Source organism: Dendronephthya gigantea, unplaced genomic scaffold, assembly GCF_004324835.1.
Source record: "Dendronephthya gigantea isolate DGI-Jeju-01 unplaced genomic scaffold, DenGig_1.0 000007F, whole genome shotgun sequence".
In the NCBI taxonomy this organism is placed as follows: Eukaryota; Metazoa; Cnidaria; class Anthozoa; order Malacalcyonacea; family Nephtheidae; genus Dendronephthya; species Dendronephthya gigantea.
The window spans coordinates 2,333,688-2,354,224 of record NW_021163017.1 but is presented as its reverse complement, the minus strand read 5'-3'; the positions used below and the strand labels follow the sequence as shown (position 1 = coordinate 2,354,224).

At 36.6% G+C, this 20,537-nt stretch overlaps 2 protein-coding genes across 2 annotated transcripts in view; both read right to left on the bottom strand.

Moving 5' to 3' along the window:
• The window catches only part of LOC114517185, a 98,807-nt gene that overhangs the window by 41,225 nt on the left and 37,045 nt on the right, over window positions 1-20,537 (bottom strand). The window contains exons 7-8 of the mRNA XM_028536844.1: window positions 19,928-20,071; window positions 3,102-3,821 (exon numbers count right to left, since the gene is read on the bottom strand). Coding sequence (XP_028392645.1) covers window positions 3,102-3,821; window positions 19,928-20,071 — 864 coding nt within the window. The remainder of the gene's footprint in view (window positions 1-3,101; window positions 3,822-19,927; window positions 20,072-20,537) is intronic.
• Window positions 3,819-8,864, bottom strand: LOC114516948 (putative ankyrin repeat protein RF_0381). The gene is made up of 3 exons (XM_028536571.1): window positions 7,760-8,864; window positions 7,170-7,242; window positions 3,819-5,782 (listed from the first exon to the last, which is right to left on the bottom strand). The coding sequence occupies exons 1-3, from the start codon at window positions 8,170-8,172 to the stop codon at window positions 3,872-3,874; spliced, it is 2,397 nt and encodes a 798-aa protein (XP_028392372.1). The 5' UTR covers window positions 8,173-8,864; the 3' UTR covers window positions 3,819-3,871.

Genomic DNA, 20,537 nt, shown 5'->3' with positions numbered 1-20,537 from the left:
ACAGGTGGTACGTATTAGTGTGGTGTATCCTCTGTTCTGGGTCTTCGAAAGGGCATTATTGAATTTGATAATATCCTAGCCGGAAAAAAATTCTAGGCATGTCATGCAGTCATGTAAAAATCGGTAGCATAAGAACTACGCACAATTTACTGTGGATAATATACGTCGTACAATGTTGTAAAAGACTTATTTTCGATGATCCGGAAGGCTTAAAATTGCAAAACTGTCTTGTTGGGTGCCAATCACAGTATACGTAGCGATTCGTGGATATGGTTTCTCAATTCAAAGCTGAATTTCTAGGTAACCTTCTATAACCCAAACATTTGCACGCGCGTTAATACTTGTGGCAGTGCAAAGCAATGTGGATCTAAAACATACCGTTTTTAGTAACAAAAAGCATGTCCGGGTGATGTTTCCTAAACATCAAACTCCCGCCATTTTGTGTTTTAGGTCCGTTGAGCAACCTCTTCAACCTTTAGCGTTTTACGCCACCTCTTTTTTGATAATGTTGAAACGTTGAAAACACATTTTTGGGTGAACGAAGTATTAAAAAATTTTTATAGACCAATCTGGGATTGTTAAAACAAGCAAATACAAGTAAGGTACTTCGACATGAATTGAACCTCTGAGATTCCTAAACAATTCTATGGCCTCAGGTTCAATGTCTCCTTTCCTTAGTTTCTCTAACTAATCATCTCTACTTCATCATACTAGTATTTAATTTTAGCTACTGTGAAGGATTTCTACTAAGTGTATGATTCCTATAAATATTTTGTCGCCGTTGACAACGCACCCTAACGCCTAAAAAAGAGAGAATGACAAAAAACAGTTAACCTTCTTCCTAATTCTTCTTAAATTGTGAATGGGAATGACAACAAGGGAGAAGACATGCGCCCTGAATTTAAAGGCTTTTCTCTTGGAAATACCCCACGTGCATTTTGCAGGATAACCTATGCTTGTAAGTGAGCATGCAAACCCACACCAGTACAAAATAACTTACCACAAAGATAACTAATCTTCTTCATACGTTTCTCCACTCCCCACTTGAGATTGGCTCTATCAATTCAAGCTGCCCAATTTCCTTCAAGCAGTGAACTAGTTTTTCACGTGAGAAATCTTCCCGACGGTTAAAAATCGATAACATTTTCTCAGCTCGACTGCGGCCATCATGGTATTTATTACTAGTGCGAATGATATTTCTGTCTTCTACAGGTATTTCCAGAAGACCAGCAAGATTTTCCCAATCAACAACAATGCCTCGACTTAGTCTGTACAATTCTCGAGAAGAAAGACGCGTTTCAACCAACTGATCGTCCTCAGAGTCCTTAGTTTGCAATGATCGAATTTCCACGTCCTCAGTTTGACTCTGCGCCTGGAAGAAAATCAATATTTTACCAAGCCTGGAACATATTCAGTTTGTCGCATCAAGTTGACGTTTCTTTATGGAGATCAGTCTTTCTTATATTTTTTTTACAAAGGAAAAGATGAAGTTAAGTTCTTGGGTCCTTTGAACAACAGTGAGGAGTTAGCAGGGGCGTTCTCAGAAAGTGTTTTAGCTAGGGGATTGTAGGATCCTTAAAACGGACAAGTTGACGAACATGTTCCGATTAGATTATAGATTAGATATATGAAATAACCTAATAATTTATATGTTGTATATTAGGAGAGAGTGGGAAAAAAATTACTACCGGCGTAGCGTTCTCATGCACCTAAGAACATAGAAAGGCTGTTAATATCAGGGAATTTGAGTAACGCTCTCGAGAAGAAACCGAAGGGTGCGAACGAGAAAATTTTCACGGGTGATGCACTGCATTGGAACACTAAATATTGGGCAACGTTCTTGGCTGATACATTTGTAAAAAGAACGGTCATTAATAAAGAATAAACATTAAATTACCTCGTTCTCATGCGGAAGCATTACTTCCATCAAGTCTTGTCGCTTTATTTCTTTTAAGCACTTTACCAAAATATTACGATCAAAGGACTGGCTTTTATTAAAAAGTTGGAAAACTTGTTCGGATTTTGAGGAAAACTTGACGAAATTGAATCTGATTTCCTCGCGATCATAATACGGAATATCCAAGAGTCCAGCTAAGCTGTCCCAGTCCAGTCCAAGTCTACAGCTCATTCGACATATTTCAGCATTTGTGAGCTTTGTGCTCCGATGCACGTCTACGAAATAACAAAATAATTCTCCTAAACTGATCAAAATAAATGTACCCAATTTTTTTTAAAATATAAATACTAGTAGGCAAATCTTGCCCAAGATGAATAGATATCTTGTTTCGAAAGCAAGAATTGTAGCTAATAAGCGCTTCTTTGGTCTGTCAGGACAACACGAGGGGTGCATACACTAGACCATTCGAAGTGCGTCTTCAGTCTCTCCACACATATCGCATTCGCACCATTATTGGCCCGTCAATGATAGGCTAATTACAATTGGAATTAGATACGGAAGTTGGCAACGTATACTTCCGTAATTCGAAACGTAGTTTCCAATTTCCCAACACACTTCGCAACTCGGCGCAGAAAAGCAATACGTTTTAAGAAATAGCTCAATGGAATACCGTACCTTTTGGGATCGGTTCCGTTTCTGTACGGTGTACTAAAATATAATTCGGAACAATTGCAGTGTAATAAGCACAAAAAAAGTGTATTGAAAAAGTGTATTTAAAAAATTGTACCAACATTGTTTTAAAAGAATATAGCACTTAAAAAATTTGTTGATTTCAAAGGATTTCCTGACGCATGCAATGTTGTAAAAAATTCTAGCTCTTTGGACATTATCATATTAAATTGTGGGAAAATTGTGGCTAAAGTGGTGCATTCGAAAATAATTAACGTCAGTTTGTCAAAACTGCTTCTCAAAAGACAAATAACAAACTGTCCAAATATTGCTGTTTGTATATCAGTGGCGTTGGAAACACAATTTTTGGGGCAGGAGCATATTCATATATTCATGTCTGCCCGATCAATTTCTTTTGAAATCGGTTGTCTTTACAGTCTGTTAACATGAATGTGCCTCACCCCTGTTAGCGTGCTTCATACGCCAGTTGTAATACAGTTTGCACTATATTTTTAGATGATATTGAAAAACCTACCATCAGTTTCTTTCTCTTCCGTCTCCTGCGCAATCTCAGATACAGTCAACTTCCACAACAATGTATTTTGATATGTAAATTCGCGTATTTCAACATTCCCATTTGCCGGACTCGTTAATTTAGCAAAGCAGTTGATATTAATCGCATAACCATCCGAATCCAGTTGAGCCTGGTTAATCTTAAAAGTACACGAGCTTTTGTTTCCGACGAAATTTAAACTTATTTTAAAAAAAAGATCAGTGTTAACACAAGCCAGCTTTCCTTTGTCCCCTATGCGATAACCACCTTCAAAGTGATCTTTCAACTGTTTAATATCGTCTTCGTTATTGTCATCAAGAAACTCGCTAACGAGGACAACAGCGATATCCACAGTTCCCTTGGAACCAATTTTCCGATACAAGGCATAGGCTCGGCAGACAAACGAGTAATTCAGGTGACATAAGATTCGAGCTAACATTCCGCGCATCCCCAAAATGAAACTGTACAGAGAGAAGCCGTTAATTTTTACACTCGAAACCCCTTCAACATCGTCTTTCTCGGTACTATTACTCACAGCTTCCCACGTAGTTTTTTGGTAATTGTCATGGTAGGAGTCATGTAGGATGAAAAGTTCAATATCAGAGACAGGTCTTTCGAGTTTGATCATAAGAACCGCTGGTTTTAAAAATTTCAAGTGGTTCGGGAGGAATTCAACAACACGAGGGATAACTTTAACAAGCCCTAATTCAAGCAATGACTCTGTGGCTGTGGGAAAATCTTCAGGGATTTTATTAAGCAAAGTAATCTTTGTATTTTCCAAGAGACACTCGGGTCCACACTTGTGAACCTGTTGAAAGAGATTTATCATCATCCCCGCCAACGCTAGCTCCGGCTTCAACAAGTTTCTCGACGATGGCCACATTGCGCCACGTGGCAGCATAAAATAGGGCAGAGTTTCCCTTTCTGTCAATATCATTTACATTCGCCATATTTTTCAACAGCAAATCAACCATTTTTTCATTATTGTCTTGTGCAGCAAGATGTAAAACTGTTCGTCCTTCATAATCTTTTCCTTTTACGCCGGCTCCAGCTTCTAAAAGTTTCTCAACGATGGCGACATTGCGCCTTTCGACAGCGTAATAAACGACAGATTTTCCTTCATTATTGATACCACTCGCATTTGCGTTATTTTTCAACAGCAGATCGATCATTTTTTCATCAGTACTTTTTGCCGCAACGTGTAACAATGACTCTCCATAGACATTTTTCCCTTTTACGCTGGCACCTGCTTTAATAAGTTTCTCGACCATCGTCACGATGCCTGACCCTACGGCAAAATGAAGGATTGAGTTGCCTCTATTGTCGACATCTTTCACACTAACTTTGTTCCTCAACATTAGATCAACCAGTTCTTCACGACGATGTTGGGCAGCAAGATGTAAAACTGTTTGTCCTTCGTTATTTTTCAAATCCACGCTGGCTCCAGCTTTAATAAGTTTCTCGGCGATGGCAACTGCATGAAGCCACTGGCCTCCGACGGCATAATGCAAAACAGACATTCCTCTACTGTCGATATCTTTCACATTTCCGTTATTTTTCAAAAGCAGATCAATAATTTTTTCATCACCACATTTTGCCGCAACATGTAACAATGACTCTCCATCGTTATTTTTCCCTCCTATGTTGGCTCCAGCTTTAATAAGTTTCGCGACAATTGCGGCATTGTTTCCACAAATGGCACTATGTAGAACGGTGTTCTCGAATCTGTCGATACTATTCACATTTGCGTTGTTTTTCAAAAGCAGGTCAACCAGTGCTTCATCACCTCGTTTGGCAGCAAGATGTAGCACTGTTTCTCCTTGGTCGTTTTTCCCATCCACGCTGGCTCCAGATTTGATAAGTTTCTCGGCGATGACTATACTGTGCTGTTGGACTGCATAATAAAGAGGAAAGTTTCCTTCGCTATCCAGGGCATTCAAACTTGCATTGCTTTTAAAAAGTAAATCAAACAACTTTTCATCGCCACCTATTGCTGCAAGATGTGCAACTGTTCGCCCTTTTGCATCTTTTAGATCCAGACTAGCACCAGCCTTCAAAAGTTTCTCGGCGGCCTCAATTGCACCACGCTTGAAAGTATAATAACCTTTTTTAAGAAGCTCTACAGCTTTTGTTTTACCATGTTCCTCAGCATAATATAGAGGCGTTTTACCATATACGTCAATGTCGTAAATATTTGCCCATATGCATTCTTTGATCAACGTTTCAACATGATCTTCGTAGTACATGGCGGCGTAGTGCAGCGGGGTTCGATCTTCGCTGTCTTTTGCATTTATATCTGCCTGACGGCATATGTATAAGCGGCCACCACCCCACCAGAAATGTGGGTGTATGAATTCTTCGTGTCGAGTAAGGAGATCAGTGGGTATGCACACGAGGTGTAAAGCGGTCCTGCCATCACAATCCTGTTCGTTGATATTGGATCGCGAAAGGTTTAAGAGATGTTTAAACAAATATTGGTTTTTGACTATAGCGGCATAGTGGAAGATTGTCCTTCCGTGTTCATCACTCATATTGATTACATGACTGTATGGACTATCATTCTTGCGGTAATTATAAGGTCTATTATCCTTAATTTTGGATAAATTGATAAGTCTTTCCTTCACGCCATCCAACTTTCTGACACTTTTCAACGTCTCAAGGTACTTGAAAAAAAAGCTCACAATGTATTCTGAGGTTTTTTCGATGAGACACAAAATACGGTGACAAAGGTTAGGGATGAAAAGTATATAATATCAGTCACGGCTTTACCGTATTTTTTAACATATCTCTAATCCACTCTAAACTAGTCATAACGAAAAAAGCTTTTTGCAACTTCAGCTGTTTCGAATTATTATTATAGATCAAATAATTTATTCTGAGGCTTGCAGTTTCGTTGTTGTTTTGTGACTTTTGAAAAAATACAGCAGATATTTTAAAACGGAACATCAGATTAATACAATTCGTAAGACTTCGAGATTATGAAGACTTAGCATTACCTCGATAAAATATATTATTATACAGGGTGTATCAGAAAAAAGTAGACAATTTTGAAGCATTTATTAAACCGTATTTATATAGTTATCAAAAACGTCGCATAGAATCGTGCTAATATAGTTACGTTAGCATCGTCGCCTCAATGTAACGCTAAAAACAAACAGGAAATTTAACTCGAAAAACGGTAGACGGGTTTGTGAACAGTAGCGTAGCCAGCCTGAAGATTTTTTCCTGCTATGTAAATTTCGAATTATTATAATTATTCATGTCTTTAGAAGTTTATTGTTTTCACAGTCAGTGAACACTAAAATATTAGCATAGCGGGACAAATCGACAGGCTGGCTACGCTACTGTTTGTGAAAACCTCATTTTGAATGGCTCGTGTAAGCATGAATGACTTGTTAAAAATCAATTTTAATTTCATGAAATAAAGGTTTAGGTTTTTGTTTATACAAAATATGCCGGGAATTTCAGAATGGTGAAAAAAAAGTTCTCCACGCAGACGCGTAAACTTGGGGTATTTTTTGTCTCAAATCATAGCTTGCGCGACTTTTTTAATGCCTGAATGATTTCATGCATAAATAATTGTCTGCGTGACTACGCTAACAATTGTCCTTCGGGTAACCCCAAAGGAAAAAATCCACAGGAGTCAAAACCGGGCTCAATTATTCGTAATTTTGTTTCACAATACCATTGTAAACGTAGGCAGCCAGGCAATCATTGATACATAAAATCATTTGAGAATGAAGAAGTTGCGCAAACTGTAAGTTGAGACAAAAAATACGCATCTGCATGGCGTACTTATTTTTTATCAAATTTTCTCAAGTTCCCATATTTTGTAAACAAACACTTTTTACTGATACACCCTGTATAACAAGTTTCGAAGTTCATTTGTTCCATTGTTTTCTTTGAAACTTGCTATATACTGTAATAAAACGCTTATTGACCGATCTCCTCGGAAAACATCGTGTTTTGTGGACCCTCGACCACCATGTTTCAACTTTGGTGGCCTCGGGTCCACAAAACATGATGTTTCCCTCGGGATCAGGTAATTACCTCACTCTCAGACATTCCTGTCTTTTCTTCTTCTGTTTTCTCAGGTTGTTTCTCTTCCTTTTCTTCAAAAGTTCTTAAACAAACACATGTAAAGTACAACGTTTATTACCACCGTTTACAACTAACATTTGGTTAAGATATATTAGTATAATCACAAAGGTGATTATTGAAATTTCTGGCCTCCGATTCGTCGAGCGACATATTACACATATTACAAAATGAAAGATGTAGAGTAAGTTATTTATCGAAAATACTGTACCTAACAGCACAAAAATAAAACAAATTGGGCCTAATATGATCTCAAGGTAAAAAAACAATGTTGTTTTACTACCAAGGTACGTAGTGTTGATATATTTTTTTACGTTTGCAAAACGTGTATTTTCTACAACAGATTCTTTTTTTAAAGAAATCACGTTTGTAATTTTTTCGATTTCGTCCCGGTTTTTATTCAGCGATATTCACCAAACATTCGGCGAATATCGAAAAGCTTCAGTAATTGACACAGGAAAACATACACAATGTTGATTTCTGAATATGTTTCGCTTTTTTGCACCACAGTTTATACGAGAGATAACTGAGACGAGTTTTACCTAGATTTGCGATTTGTGTTCATCTCCAAAGTTTCCTTCAGTTCAAAATTGATTCTTAGATTTTCGATCTTGCCTTCAATCTTTAGGAGCTCTGCCAGAAACCGTCGTTTAAGTTTTCCACATTTGTAATTGTCAAGTAATTCCTTCACACGCTCGGCTGAAAAGCAATCAACATCGACAACAATGGATCCAGGGGTGAGTTTGCAGAAGCCAAAAACAGAATTAAACAATCTTTCTATAACAGGTTGGATTCTTTCTCTGCCGTAAAGTGCCCCCAGCGTCACGCCTGTAACCCCCAATAAAACTGCCACTCCTGTGCTGCATCTGAATCTCAATCTTATGCTTTCATTTGTAACTTCTAAATCAACATCGAGACCCCCAGCTGGTGCTGGTGGTTCTGGGGGATCAGCCATGACAAACTGGTTAACAAGGAATATTGCAGCACGTTAGAAATATAATATATTGAAAATGAATGAAGATTTAATGTATATGTTTAGATATGTTAGACCTAGGTTATATGTCGCATTTTCATTAGATGATTGATGGCTAGATGATTCGCTAGATGGTTTAGAGAATTATCATCGCATTATCTATTGTTTGAATTACATGCTTTCGACGCGACCAACGACGCGATTCAACGTAAAACCTGGAAATATTGTGAATAAAATATTTTGGCGGTATCAAAAAATTAAAAACTCTTTATTCCGGCATAAAGACCAGGAAGTGAAAAAGTGTTGCATACACTTACAGCCATTCGAGCATTAAATTTTTATACGGCAAACGTGAAGCACAAACTACGAAGCTGTATTTACTGTTTGGCTAAATACATCAGCAATTGCCTTTGCTTTCTTACATCACTGCTGAACATCACAATTTTATGTAGAACGTTTATTGTTAACATTAACAGTTACACTCATCAAGGTTAACATTAACAGTTAACAGTTATACTTATTAACATTAATATTCAAGTTTATATTATTAGCATGAATAGAGAATATCACATTAATATATAGAGATCATCGGACACGTTGTTTTAACGTTTTATAGTCGGCCATTCTTGATAGATATTGTTTGCTAAGCGAGAACAAAAGACACAATTGTTAAATATATTCCATTATTATTCGAAATAAACCAAATAATCTAACGTTTATAATTAAGCGAAACTTTTGCACACTTTAAAATAGTGGAGTAAAAATAATACACAAAGTTTGTTAGCAATTTGCCGTAAACGCCAATCTCAAGGCCTGTATTCTTTAAGTCGGCTCACATACTTAGAAGACATACAAACGATACAATAATAATACGACTTGCATTAACGCCGCAGTGGTAATGTAATTCATTGATACGTCATTGAAGAATTCGAGCAAGAGACAAACCTTATTCCAGATTTCGCACTTTCGGTTTGTAATATTACAGGTGCCATAACGGCATGCAAAAGGGGGGACACAACTGCATGTCACAACATGATAATGATAAAATATAATTGTTATTCACGAGTCACAATAACTCTTTACATTAATTTGGGAGTTGTTTTTACTACGTTGAACGAGTTACATTCATTACTAAGGAAGGAGTGTTTTCAACCCGGCCATGCGAGTTGTTTTTACCCCCATTAAAGGCGTTGTTATAACTCTATGTAGTTAAAACTACTTCTCTGCAAGAGTACAATATAATCTATTCGTTTCAACTCCATCTTCGGGAGTAGTTTAATTCCATGAGTGGTATACGTAAAATGTGCTCTATTTTTGGAGTTAGCTACCATTACTCCTCAGAATTTAACTCCTATAGTCGGAGTAGTATTGACTCTGTTTATAGAGTAATTTTAACTCCTTCAAATTTACTGTGCAGAGAAACAAGACCAGTTGTTTATACCGTTGGCTACCTATTTATCTCCGCAGTCCAATTTCAGAGTCAGTTGGACTCAATTGTGTTACTAACTCTCTTTTGCAATTGGTATTTTTAGTAATATACGAACTTGGCAACTTGCATAACTTTGAAATACTATTACAACGAAGTCTACATGCGTGATTATAAATGGCGATGAATTTGCAGCTACTATGAATATTCTCTCGCGGTTGGCTCAAAGTCGTTTCAAATGAGTGATAACATATATTTTATTTCTCCGGAACGGATCAAGAGTTCCCATATAGTTAATAAATCCCCTTATAAATGTTCAAACAGTTCTTTCTTGCTGCCAAATATCGTCGTGTATGTCATTTATGTTACGTTATACAAAATTTACCGCATGCACGATCCTCTCCAAAGACAAATTAGGCGCTGTTTATATGATCTCGGGTACCAGGGATACCCTACCCCCCGAGACAACTTTACCGAGCGTTTATATGATAAAATGATAAAAACAGCAAGCCGGGAATTCCCGGGATTTTGGCGGGAAATTTTTCTTTTTTTGAAAAAAAAACATGGCCGACGAAGAAGATAAAGAGTGTGTGAGTGAGCTCTCTGGATGCGGCAATGCCATAGTTTTTCTCACTTCTTCGTATAGCTTTACTTTATCTGCGCTGAAATCAATTGAATTGAACTCACAAAGACTCTTGTAGTCTTTCAATGCGTTCACTAAGCACTGAATCATCTCGTCATCCCATTTCCATTTTTTCCTCTCGGATTTTTTTGTCGTTGTTATGCAATTAACCGTTTCAAGTGTTTCTTGTTCGATAGCGCACGCCATGTTGTCTTTTTATAAACGTTCTATTGTCTATTCCGCATGCGCTGATGTGAAAAGTTAACCCTGGGGGCCGAGACAAACTGTTTACATGGATAAAAATTGTCCCTCCCTCTGGGGTTACCCTCTTTCGTAAACAGGGTGTCCCTACCCCCAGGGTGACCCTACCAGCCGAGGCGAGTTTAAAACCTTCCATATAAACACTTGCGTTTCAGGTGCTATAATATGAATATGATTTCTTCTCTACCAGGGTGTCTCGGGGGGTAGGGTATCCCTGGTACCCGAGATCATATAAACAGCACCTTAGTAAGTGATCTATAACTCACCGTTTATGTTCAGTTGTTTACATCAGAATACATGCATGAAAACTATTAACCTGGCACCATGTAATATATTGACAATCTTAAAGCGCTACAGGCTATGAATAAGGATAATTATCACATGACAACCATCACGTGTTAATCAGTGAATATCATTACAGTTCAGGTATTAAAACAAATTCATTTTTGTTGGCTATTGTCTTCATTTTTACGATTTGCGCCTCGTTTATTTAGAATAAAAATGCTTTTGAAATCTTCTTAAACACAGCAATTAATGCAGGAGTGCGTAAATAATAGAATTTAACTTTTAACTACACCAAGCGCTTACAGGCTTGGGCTTACAAACAATTAATGAATCGAAAAGTTTAGACAAAATGGTGCCAAACCTGTGATTTGGGCACCATTGCCTAAAAAAAAAAGCATCATTTGCGACCTATCTAAAATTCATTTTACTCAAAAGTAATTTTTTGCGACTACAAAATGTATTTAATGTGAGATGCTGTGAACCATAGTGAGACGAAATTATACCGCTACTGGAGATATTGCCAACCATTTTAATTGCATGGATGTCCAAACCAAAACAATGTGCAAGTCTCTGCATGTTTTTAGTTATCAAAGATTACTTAATTGATTTGTAGTCTAAATCTTCTGGGCTCTTTTCACATAACAAAATAATCATTCTCAGCTACGTGACACTACAGTCTGTGTCTCCGGAAAGCGCATCCTTTGAAATTTATAAAAATGAATTTTGAAATCTATATTTATGTTATTGAATTGCTGTAATGACTTCGCCTGATACGATCGTCGCTTAAATCGTGACAGACAATAATTTAGTGCAAAAGAGTAAATTACACAAATCAAACGCACATTTACTGAGGTTTCTCCCTTTTATTTTCAAGACATTTTAATTTTTAACAACCGCATTTCACGAGTACAAAACATCCTGCGTTATATACGATATTAAACAATTATATTAAATAGCTAGCTGCTTCACTTATATTAGTATTTTAGAAAGTCAAAAAAATAATGTACATGCATGCATACATACAGGGACTGTCTATATGTTGCTTCTATATGCTGCTATGATATTCTTACAACATATGGAATATATATCCAGTCGCTATCAAGAAAGTTGTGGTCATGAATATATAGCCAGTGCGTGAGAACAACATAACTGTCCACGTCGAATTCATGCAGTTAATAACTAATCGACCCAATATTTTAAAAACTTTCCTTTTTCAATTTAATTTAACGCAAAGTACTGTTCCAAGACCAAAGATATATCCTACAATCCTTTTCACAGTATCATTTGTGACCTATCTAAAACTCGTTCTACTCAAAACTCATATTTCGCGACTACAAAATGTATTTACTGGGAGATGCAGTGAACCATATAGTGCCGAGCCGAAATTATACCGCTGCACAAATCGTACCCCCATATGTTAAAAGCTTGCTTACATTCAGACCCAATCTAATCTACCCTTTTATACATGTATATAAGGATAGATTTTGTACGATTATCAAAAGTTTCACCACGTTGATGAATTACTCTTACAGAATCACTAAGCATAGAATGATTTAATACGTACAAGAATAATTAAGGAGCTGCGTGGCAGCGTTCACAAATTATCAAATGTGGTGAATCAACTCTCTTAGACTTAGCCAATGCCTCTCGAAACGAACGAGAAGTTTTTCCTATCTCAGGAAGTTGTTATATCATGTTATACCAAATGGTATAACGATTTGATTTGATTACGATTGTCCATGCAATATATTCAAACTTTATAGTATTTAGTTCTAGTTCTAGAATGCATGCCACGTCTGCCCGCAACCATCCGTTCGTGACGGTGAAAATATCGTGTTTGTATAATGCAATATAAACCACCACCAAAGTAAATATAAGAGATAAACCATATACGTAACGATATACAAACTCACTCACCGTTATTTCCAATTATGTATACCAGAAACCAGATTCTAAACGCACCTTTCTGTTATGGTCATATTTGCTTTGATTATGAACTGCCTGTTTTGCAACGCATTAACATCTGAAAGCACAGCCCACGCAAACCACATGCATATTTTTCACGATTGTTTAGTTGTATACGCCATAATTGCATGGACTCCACGACCTGGCAAGTAATCACAGTGGCCGATCCGCTCGTAAGGCAGAATAAATTACTACATTCAGTTACAAACTAGAAATACATGCATGCAGCAACCCCTCGCCATTTCAAACGAAGCAAAATATTTCCTGAATTAATTCATTAGCCAGACCTAACCTTCAATATTATGAAATATCCTAAATGTAAAGCCGATAGCTGATGTTTCAAATACTTCGGATACAAGCACAGTCGTAAAGGTGAAGTGAAATCACCCGTTTTCCTGCTGCTTTCCGTTGCATTATTAAAGTTATAGACTTTCACAGTTTAAGTGAGAGTTAATACCTCATTATAGCTAAACCTTCAAAACATCAAAACAGCCCAAATAATAAAAATAACCAAGCAGGGAAAGTCGAATGTATTTAAATTCGTAGATTGCAGTCGAAATATAAACCTTTAAAGTGATATTTGTTATATTAAAACTCCGAATTACACTTTTAAGGACTCTTTTGGAAGTTAAAACGATGATGTAAAGCCTTAAATAGTCGGTCACGTCTTACCAGAGCAGTACCAAGGTCATAAAATGTATTCGTACAGCAAACACGAAATAAACCTCGGAATAAACAAAATAGACTCCTACCATTTCAAGGATTATAATCGAGTTGTTCCTTTTCACCGCTAATTCCTCCAGTTCTGATAATATTTTAAACTCTTCCCAGTGTTTTATCTGTTATTTGATTCCACATTTCATATTTTGTTTTCAAAACATTTTTTTAAAAAATAGTTTACAAAATGACAGTTGCTGACGTTTTTCACTGAAACACAAACGTTTCGTCTTAGCCAATCAGGAAGTTGCTGATTACCAGTCTACACTCGTTCAAATTTCGCACATGCGCACAACTACCATGACCATTGGACGTCCATGACATTTGGGCAACTTTGGATTCCGCTATGTTCTCCCGGGTCCCGGGTGTAATTCCTAATCTCCGGGCGGAATTAGTACCCTCGCACGGTGCTCCGCACCGGCTCGGGGATTATTATCTATACCTTCATAGTTATATTGGTAGATTTTTATTCAAAAATAATCTTTAGAAATGAATAACCGTGCAATAGCGTTGTTATGGTATTTTTAATTTAATATTTTGCCGTGTAATTTATCCTCCCAAACCCTGAATTCCCGCCACTGAATCGTGCCTCGATAATTAACTCGATATCAGATAATTAAACTAAACTTCAACATGCCTTTAATAGGGCAGAAAACATCCGTTCCTTTTAAGTGCTAATTAAGTTAATTAATTTAAACAGATGATCTGTAATGTTTGCGAAGTATTTATCTACATTAATTACTTATGGTGCGAGATATGGAGTTAAGTGTTTACATGATTTTTAAATAATATAAGAAACAAGCCACAACCAGTGATCCTCGTGTGAAAATGAATAGATGTATATATTCAGAAAATGAGAAATGTAGTTAAGTTCATATATCTTGTGCTATGTTGTTATGTTACAAACAGGGTTTGGTTGGTTAATTTAGCTGTTTAAGGTTATTATTATAGATCGAATGTGCTGAAGATTGGTTTAAATTGCAGGGGGGGGGTTAACCTGTTTTGTGACCCCAAAAAATACGCATAGCAGATATTTCAAATTAAAAATTCAGATTTATACAATTTTGTAAGACTCCAAGAGCATGGATACTAAGCATTATCTCGATAAAATAATATTATCGATACGATCCACGACTACATTGTGTCCCCAAAACACATAACTATTCAAATCACGTATTGTTAAAGTTTGAATGACTTGTTGTTCAATTTTTTCATGTTCGGATTGACGCAAAGGATAAAATGCTAAATACAAAGATTGAAAATTACCTAAAGAGGGACGTGTCAAAGTTTTTACTGCTTGAGTTGTAAATTCAAATATTGCAATTCATATTTGTAAAGTGTAAATATTGGTAATAAAAATAATTTGTGAGTACAAATAAATTTTACTTTCCTCATGCATAAAATGCAGAAGTCAAACATTTATACACTTGCATGTGGGTCCCAACAGGTTGCTTAGGCATACAAACTCTAACTATTGCATTGTTTTGGGTGATTTCAATGGCCTGTGTGCAGTCCCTGACTTTGGGGGTTTTTGGAACGTCCTGTATACTATTTGCATGATTAATAATAGTAATTGAGTGCAATTAAGTATGACTTTGGCATTAACTGCACGACTTAATTCGTTTTATTGCTTATATTAATCACATATCAACTGTAATCAAAAGATATATACAATTTATAGAACTTCAATATAATTGTTAAATTTTATCACAATGCTGGGTTAAATAGCACAATTTGAAATTATTAAATTTAGAATAATTTAAAATTCATATTTTGTATCCTGATTCATGGTGATTGGCTAGTTGTATGAAGAGTGATTTTTATTGGCCATGAGGAAGAGTGAAATTACAACTCACAAAGGGTGCAATTAATTGCCAAAGATTACAGAAGATTATTGTGTGCCTCATTATATAAAATATGATGGAATTAACTCACCGTTTATTTTACTGTTGACAAAACGTTAGATAGATAAAATCAGCGTTGACTAAATGAGATGTATTTGCTTTAATTACAGCCATCTTTGATTTCAAGTTAAGTGATGGCAGTTTGGTTTGAAAATTGCAAAACATCAGGTTACACAGTAAACCTCCACCTTTCTATTGTGTTTATACTTTACAGTACAGGTGCTCATCTCCTCGGTTCATGGCGGACAAACACGTTCTCACAAGGGCTGTAAACATGAGCGCAGTTACCCGAGACCAAACGAAGCGTAAGATGATTTTAAGGCTTTAAAAAGTTCTTATGAAACCGAACAAGCACATGCGATTGTTTTGATAACTACAGACTACCAGGTTGATGTTATATACTAATTTCAATACCTCAAAATCATCTCACACTTCGTTAAATATCGGCGGAGCGGGAACAGGTAAACAGCCCCTACAGAGGAATTTTCCGGTAATGAGTATGGGTGAGTATAATGCATGAAACTGCGCGTACTTGGAAACTGTATTCGCAATTACCAAGCCGGGGACTTTTAGGTTTAAAAAATGTAAAATTTAAAAATGTTAATGCACCATTTTTAAAACTGACTGATAAAAGTTGGGTACTCTGACATGAATTGAACCTCTGAGATTACCAAACAATAATTTCGCCTACGGATTTCATGTTTCCTTCCCTTTGTTTCTCTAACTAATCATATCTATTTAATTATACTAGTATCCACTGTGAAGTATTTCTACTAAATTTTTAATATTTCGTCTCCGTCGACAACGCATCTAAACACCTGAAAAACAGAGAGAGTGACGTAAAGAGAAGAAATTTCAATCTGGATCGAACGACAAACGATCCGAATTTACAGGTTTTTCTCGCGGACATGCCCCACGTGCATTTTTCGGCAAGCCGAATTAAAACACTGGTTTGATACAAAATAACTTACCACAAAGATAATCTTCTTCATACGTTTCTCCACTCCCCACTTGAGATTGGCTCTATCAATTCAAGCTGCCCAATTTCCTCCAAGCAGTGAACTAGTTTTTCACGTGAGAAATCTTCCCGACGATTAAAAATCGATAGCATTTTTTCAGCTCGACTGCGGCCATCATGGTATTTATTACTAGTGCGAATGATATTTCTGTCTTCTACAGGTATGTCCAGAAGGCCAGCAAGATTTTCCCAATCAACAACAATGCCTCGACTTAGTCTGTACAATTCTCGAGAAGAAAGACGCATTTTAACAAACTGATTGTCCTCAGAGTCCTGAGTTTGGAATGATCGGGTTTCCACGTCCTCAGTTTGACTCTGCGCCTGGAAGAAAATCAATATTTCACAATGCCTGGAACATATTCAGTTTGTCGCATAAAGTTGACGGGTTTTTTTATGGAGATCCGTTTTTCTTATAATTTTTTTTACAACTAAGTAAAACAAGTCAACATATGGAAGATGGGCAGTTTCGCATAATTATCCGAAGCAATCATCGAAAAGATGAAGTTAAGTCCTTAGGCCCTTTAAACAAAAGTCAGGAATTAGCAGGGGCGTTCTCAGAAAGTGTTTCAGCTAGGGAATTGTAGGATCCTTAAAATGGACAGTTTGACGAACATGTTCCGATTAGATTGTAGATTACATAAATTTATAGAAAATAACCTAATAATTTATATGTTGTATATTTGGAGAGAGTGAGTGGGAAAGAGTGAGCGTTCTTACTTAAGAAGATAGAAAGGCTGTTAATATCAGGGAATTTGAGTAACGCTCAAGAGAGAGCACCGAAGCGCGCGAGCAAGAACATTTTCACGGGTAATCAACTGCATTGGAACACTATAAATATTGGGCAACTTTCTTGGCTGATACATTGATAAAAAGAACGGTCATTAATAAATAATAAGCATTAAATTACCTCGTTCTCATGCGGAAGCATTACTTCCATTAAATCTTGTCGCTTTATTTCTTTTAAGCACTTTACCAAAATATTACGATCAAAGGACTGGCTTTTATTAAAAAGTTGGAAAACTTGTTCGGATTTTGAGGAAAACTTGACGAAATTGAATCTGATTTCCTCGCGATCATAATACGGAATATCCAAGAGTCCAGCTAGGCTGTCCCAGTCCAGTCCAAGTCTACAGCTCATTCGACATATTTCAGCGTTTGTAAGCTTTGTGGTCCGACGCACGTCTACGAGATAACACAATAATTTTCCTAAACTGATCAAAATAAATTTACCCAATTATTTTTAAAATAATTAGGTAAATAGTTAATCTTGCCCAAGATGGACAGGCTTAGAGATTTCGAATGACACTGTGCCATTAGCAAAATGTTTTAAGAATATTTCAATGTTACACTATACCTTTTTGGATGGGTTCCGTTTCTGTGCAGTGTACTAAAATATAATTCATAATATTAAGTGCAATGTTATAAGAACAAAAAGGGTATTTTAAAAAGTGTATCAACATTGTTTTAGAGAATATTGCAGTTGGGAATTTTGTTGTCTTTTCAGAGGATTTGCTGACGCACGCATGCAACGCCGTAAAAAAGTCGAGCTGTTTTGACGTCTATATCGAGTAAAAGTAAATATCATTCAAGATCATATTATTGTATCGTGGTTAAACTATCCGATTTTTCAACTAAGGGTTCATTCCCACTAGGCGGAATTTTCTGCGCGCTTCCATGCAGCACTAATGTAAGAAAAACAAAGATTCCACCTAGTGGAAAAAAGGCGCAATAGTAGAAAAAAGGTGATCTTATTGGACCACAGTTAATAGAATGTACATGGTTTGGAGACTAAATAAAAGTACAATACAACTCATTAACTATGTTATTGTCCACGTTTATGCAAAAAATGGTTCCTTTCTCGTCACGTGTCTATTGTATTTTAGCCAAACGTACCAATGGCATTCGTCTTGCTAAGCTCATCAACCTTGACTTGAAAAATATGTTAATTATAAGATTGCTATTGGTTTATCTGTGCAAAATACAATAGACATGTGATGCAAAAGGAACAATTTTTTGCATAAATGTGCCTCAACATAGTTAATGAGTTGTATTGTAGTATTATATGGTCTCCAAACCATGTATATTCTATTAACTGTGATTGAACGAATTCGTACATCACGCGTCGAGGCACGACAAATTCCAAGAAACTTTTCATCACTCGAACATAAAATCCATATCTTCTTCTATAATCCCCCGAGCCGGTGCGGAGCACCGTGAGAGGATACTAATTCTGCCCGGAGATTAGGAGTTACACCCAGGTATTGTGACAGAACAAATCTAATTTGTGCTGTTTTTATGTTTTGAAGATTTAGCTATAGTGAATTAGTGTGTGTATTAACTCGAACATGCAGCTAATGACTAAATGCAGCCGGAATACTGGTGATTTTACTTCACCTTTACTATTGTGTTTGTTTTCGAAAAATTTGAAACATCAGCTATGCGTATGGCTTATTTAAGTCATTTCATGATATAAGCTTAGAGGGAAAAGTCTGGCTAGCTAAGGAAATATTTTGCTTTTTTTAAAATGGCGAAGGGATACTGCCTGGATGTATTTCTAGCATACGTACTGCAGCGCCCGGTTAAGATAAATGAAAACTTGTATTTATCTTATTTCATACAAATTAAAACCTGACTGTTGGGCTTCCTATCATTAAAGTATTACCATTTAAGATGATGTTTCACGCAAGAATCTGCATGATTGAATCAACGTCAATTTGTCAAAACTTCTTCCCACAAAACAAATTACAAACTGCCAAATATCGCTGCATGTACTCTTCTATAGCGATAAAGTTTGCACTACATTGTTCAGATTATATTGAAAAACCTACCATCAGTTTCTTCCTCTTTCGTCTCCTGCGCAATCTCAGATACAATCAACTTCCACAACAATGTATTTTGACTTTCTTCGCGTATTTCAACATTTCCATTTGCCGGACTCGCTAATTCAGCAAAACAGTTGATCGCATAACCATCTGAATCCAGTTGAGCCTGGTTAATCTCAAAAGAATGACAGATTTTGACTTCGGTGAAATTTAAACTTATTTCATAACGACGATCAGTGTTAACACAGGCCAGCTTTCCTTTCTCCCCTGTACGATAACCACCTTCAAAGTGATCTTTCAACTGTTTAATATTGTCTTCGTTATTGTCATCAACAAACTCGCTCACGAGGACAACAGCGATATCCACAGTTCCCTTGGAACTAATTCTGCGATACAAGACATAGGCTCGGCAGACAAACGAGTAATTCAGGTGACATAAGATTCGAGCCAACATTCCACGCATCGCCAAAATGAAACTGTAGAGAGAGAAGCCGTTGATTTTTAGACTCGAAACCCCTTCAACATCGTCTCTCTCGATACTATTGCTCACAACTTCCCACGTGATCTTTTGGTAATTGTCATGGTAGGAACCATGTAGGATGAAAAGTTCCGTATCTGAGACAGGTATTTCGAGTTTGATCATAAGAACCGCTGGTTTTAAAAATTTCAAGCGGTTCGGGAGGAATTCAACAACACGAGGGATAACTTTAACAAGACCTAAGTCAAGCAATGACTCTGTGGGAAAATCTTCCGGGGTTTTATTAATCAAAGTAATTTGTGTATCTCCCAGGAGACACTCGGCTCCCAACTTAAGTATGACGTCGTCGAATTGAATAGTACCTCCGCTTGGACCAACTGAAACTGAAAATATCAAAAGTTCAATAAAAAGCCACTTTTAATTACCACAAAATACAAGGCCACAGACACAGTAGAACGCACGATTTCTACAATAACTTAATAAAAGCAATTATATTAGAGCTCGTGATTTCTACGAGGGCAAAGTCCAAATTAATGCTGATTGGTTGATTAGCGGTCTGGAAAAAGTCATCTTGCCCTCTCAAAAATTTATCTTGCGCGCTTGGAAAAAGTTTAATTGTGCAAATAAAATTTAAACAAAAACTAATAATAAAAGATTATCATGCCGTAAAGTGACAACGAAGAACACTCCCCGAGTGAGTTTTTTATCCTGGAGAAACAAATGACCAAATGCTACATTTTAAGGCGAAGACATAAACCGCCAATAAAAAGACAGTCAAAAGGTGTAGCAGCAAAAGGTTACAAAATATTAATTAAAAAATCGTTAGATAATTTTAACAAAGCCATATAA

Excerpts from the sequence above, each read along its gene's own strand:
- LOC114516948 (XM_028536571.1), bottom strand. The coding sequence starts at position 8,172 with ATGGCTGATCCCCCAGAACCACCAGCACCAGCTGGGGGTCTCGATGTT. Across the intron at positions 7,243-7,759 it reads AACACAAATCGCAAATCTAG|AACTTTTGAAGAAAAGGAAG; the intron begins GTAAAACTCGTC and ends TGTTTGTTTAAG. Across the intron at positions 5,783-7,169 it reads CAGGAATGTCTGAGAGTGAG|TACCTTGAGACGTTGAAAAG; the intron begins GTAATTACCTGA and ends TTTTTTTTCAAG.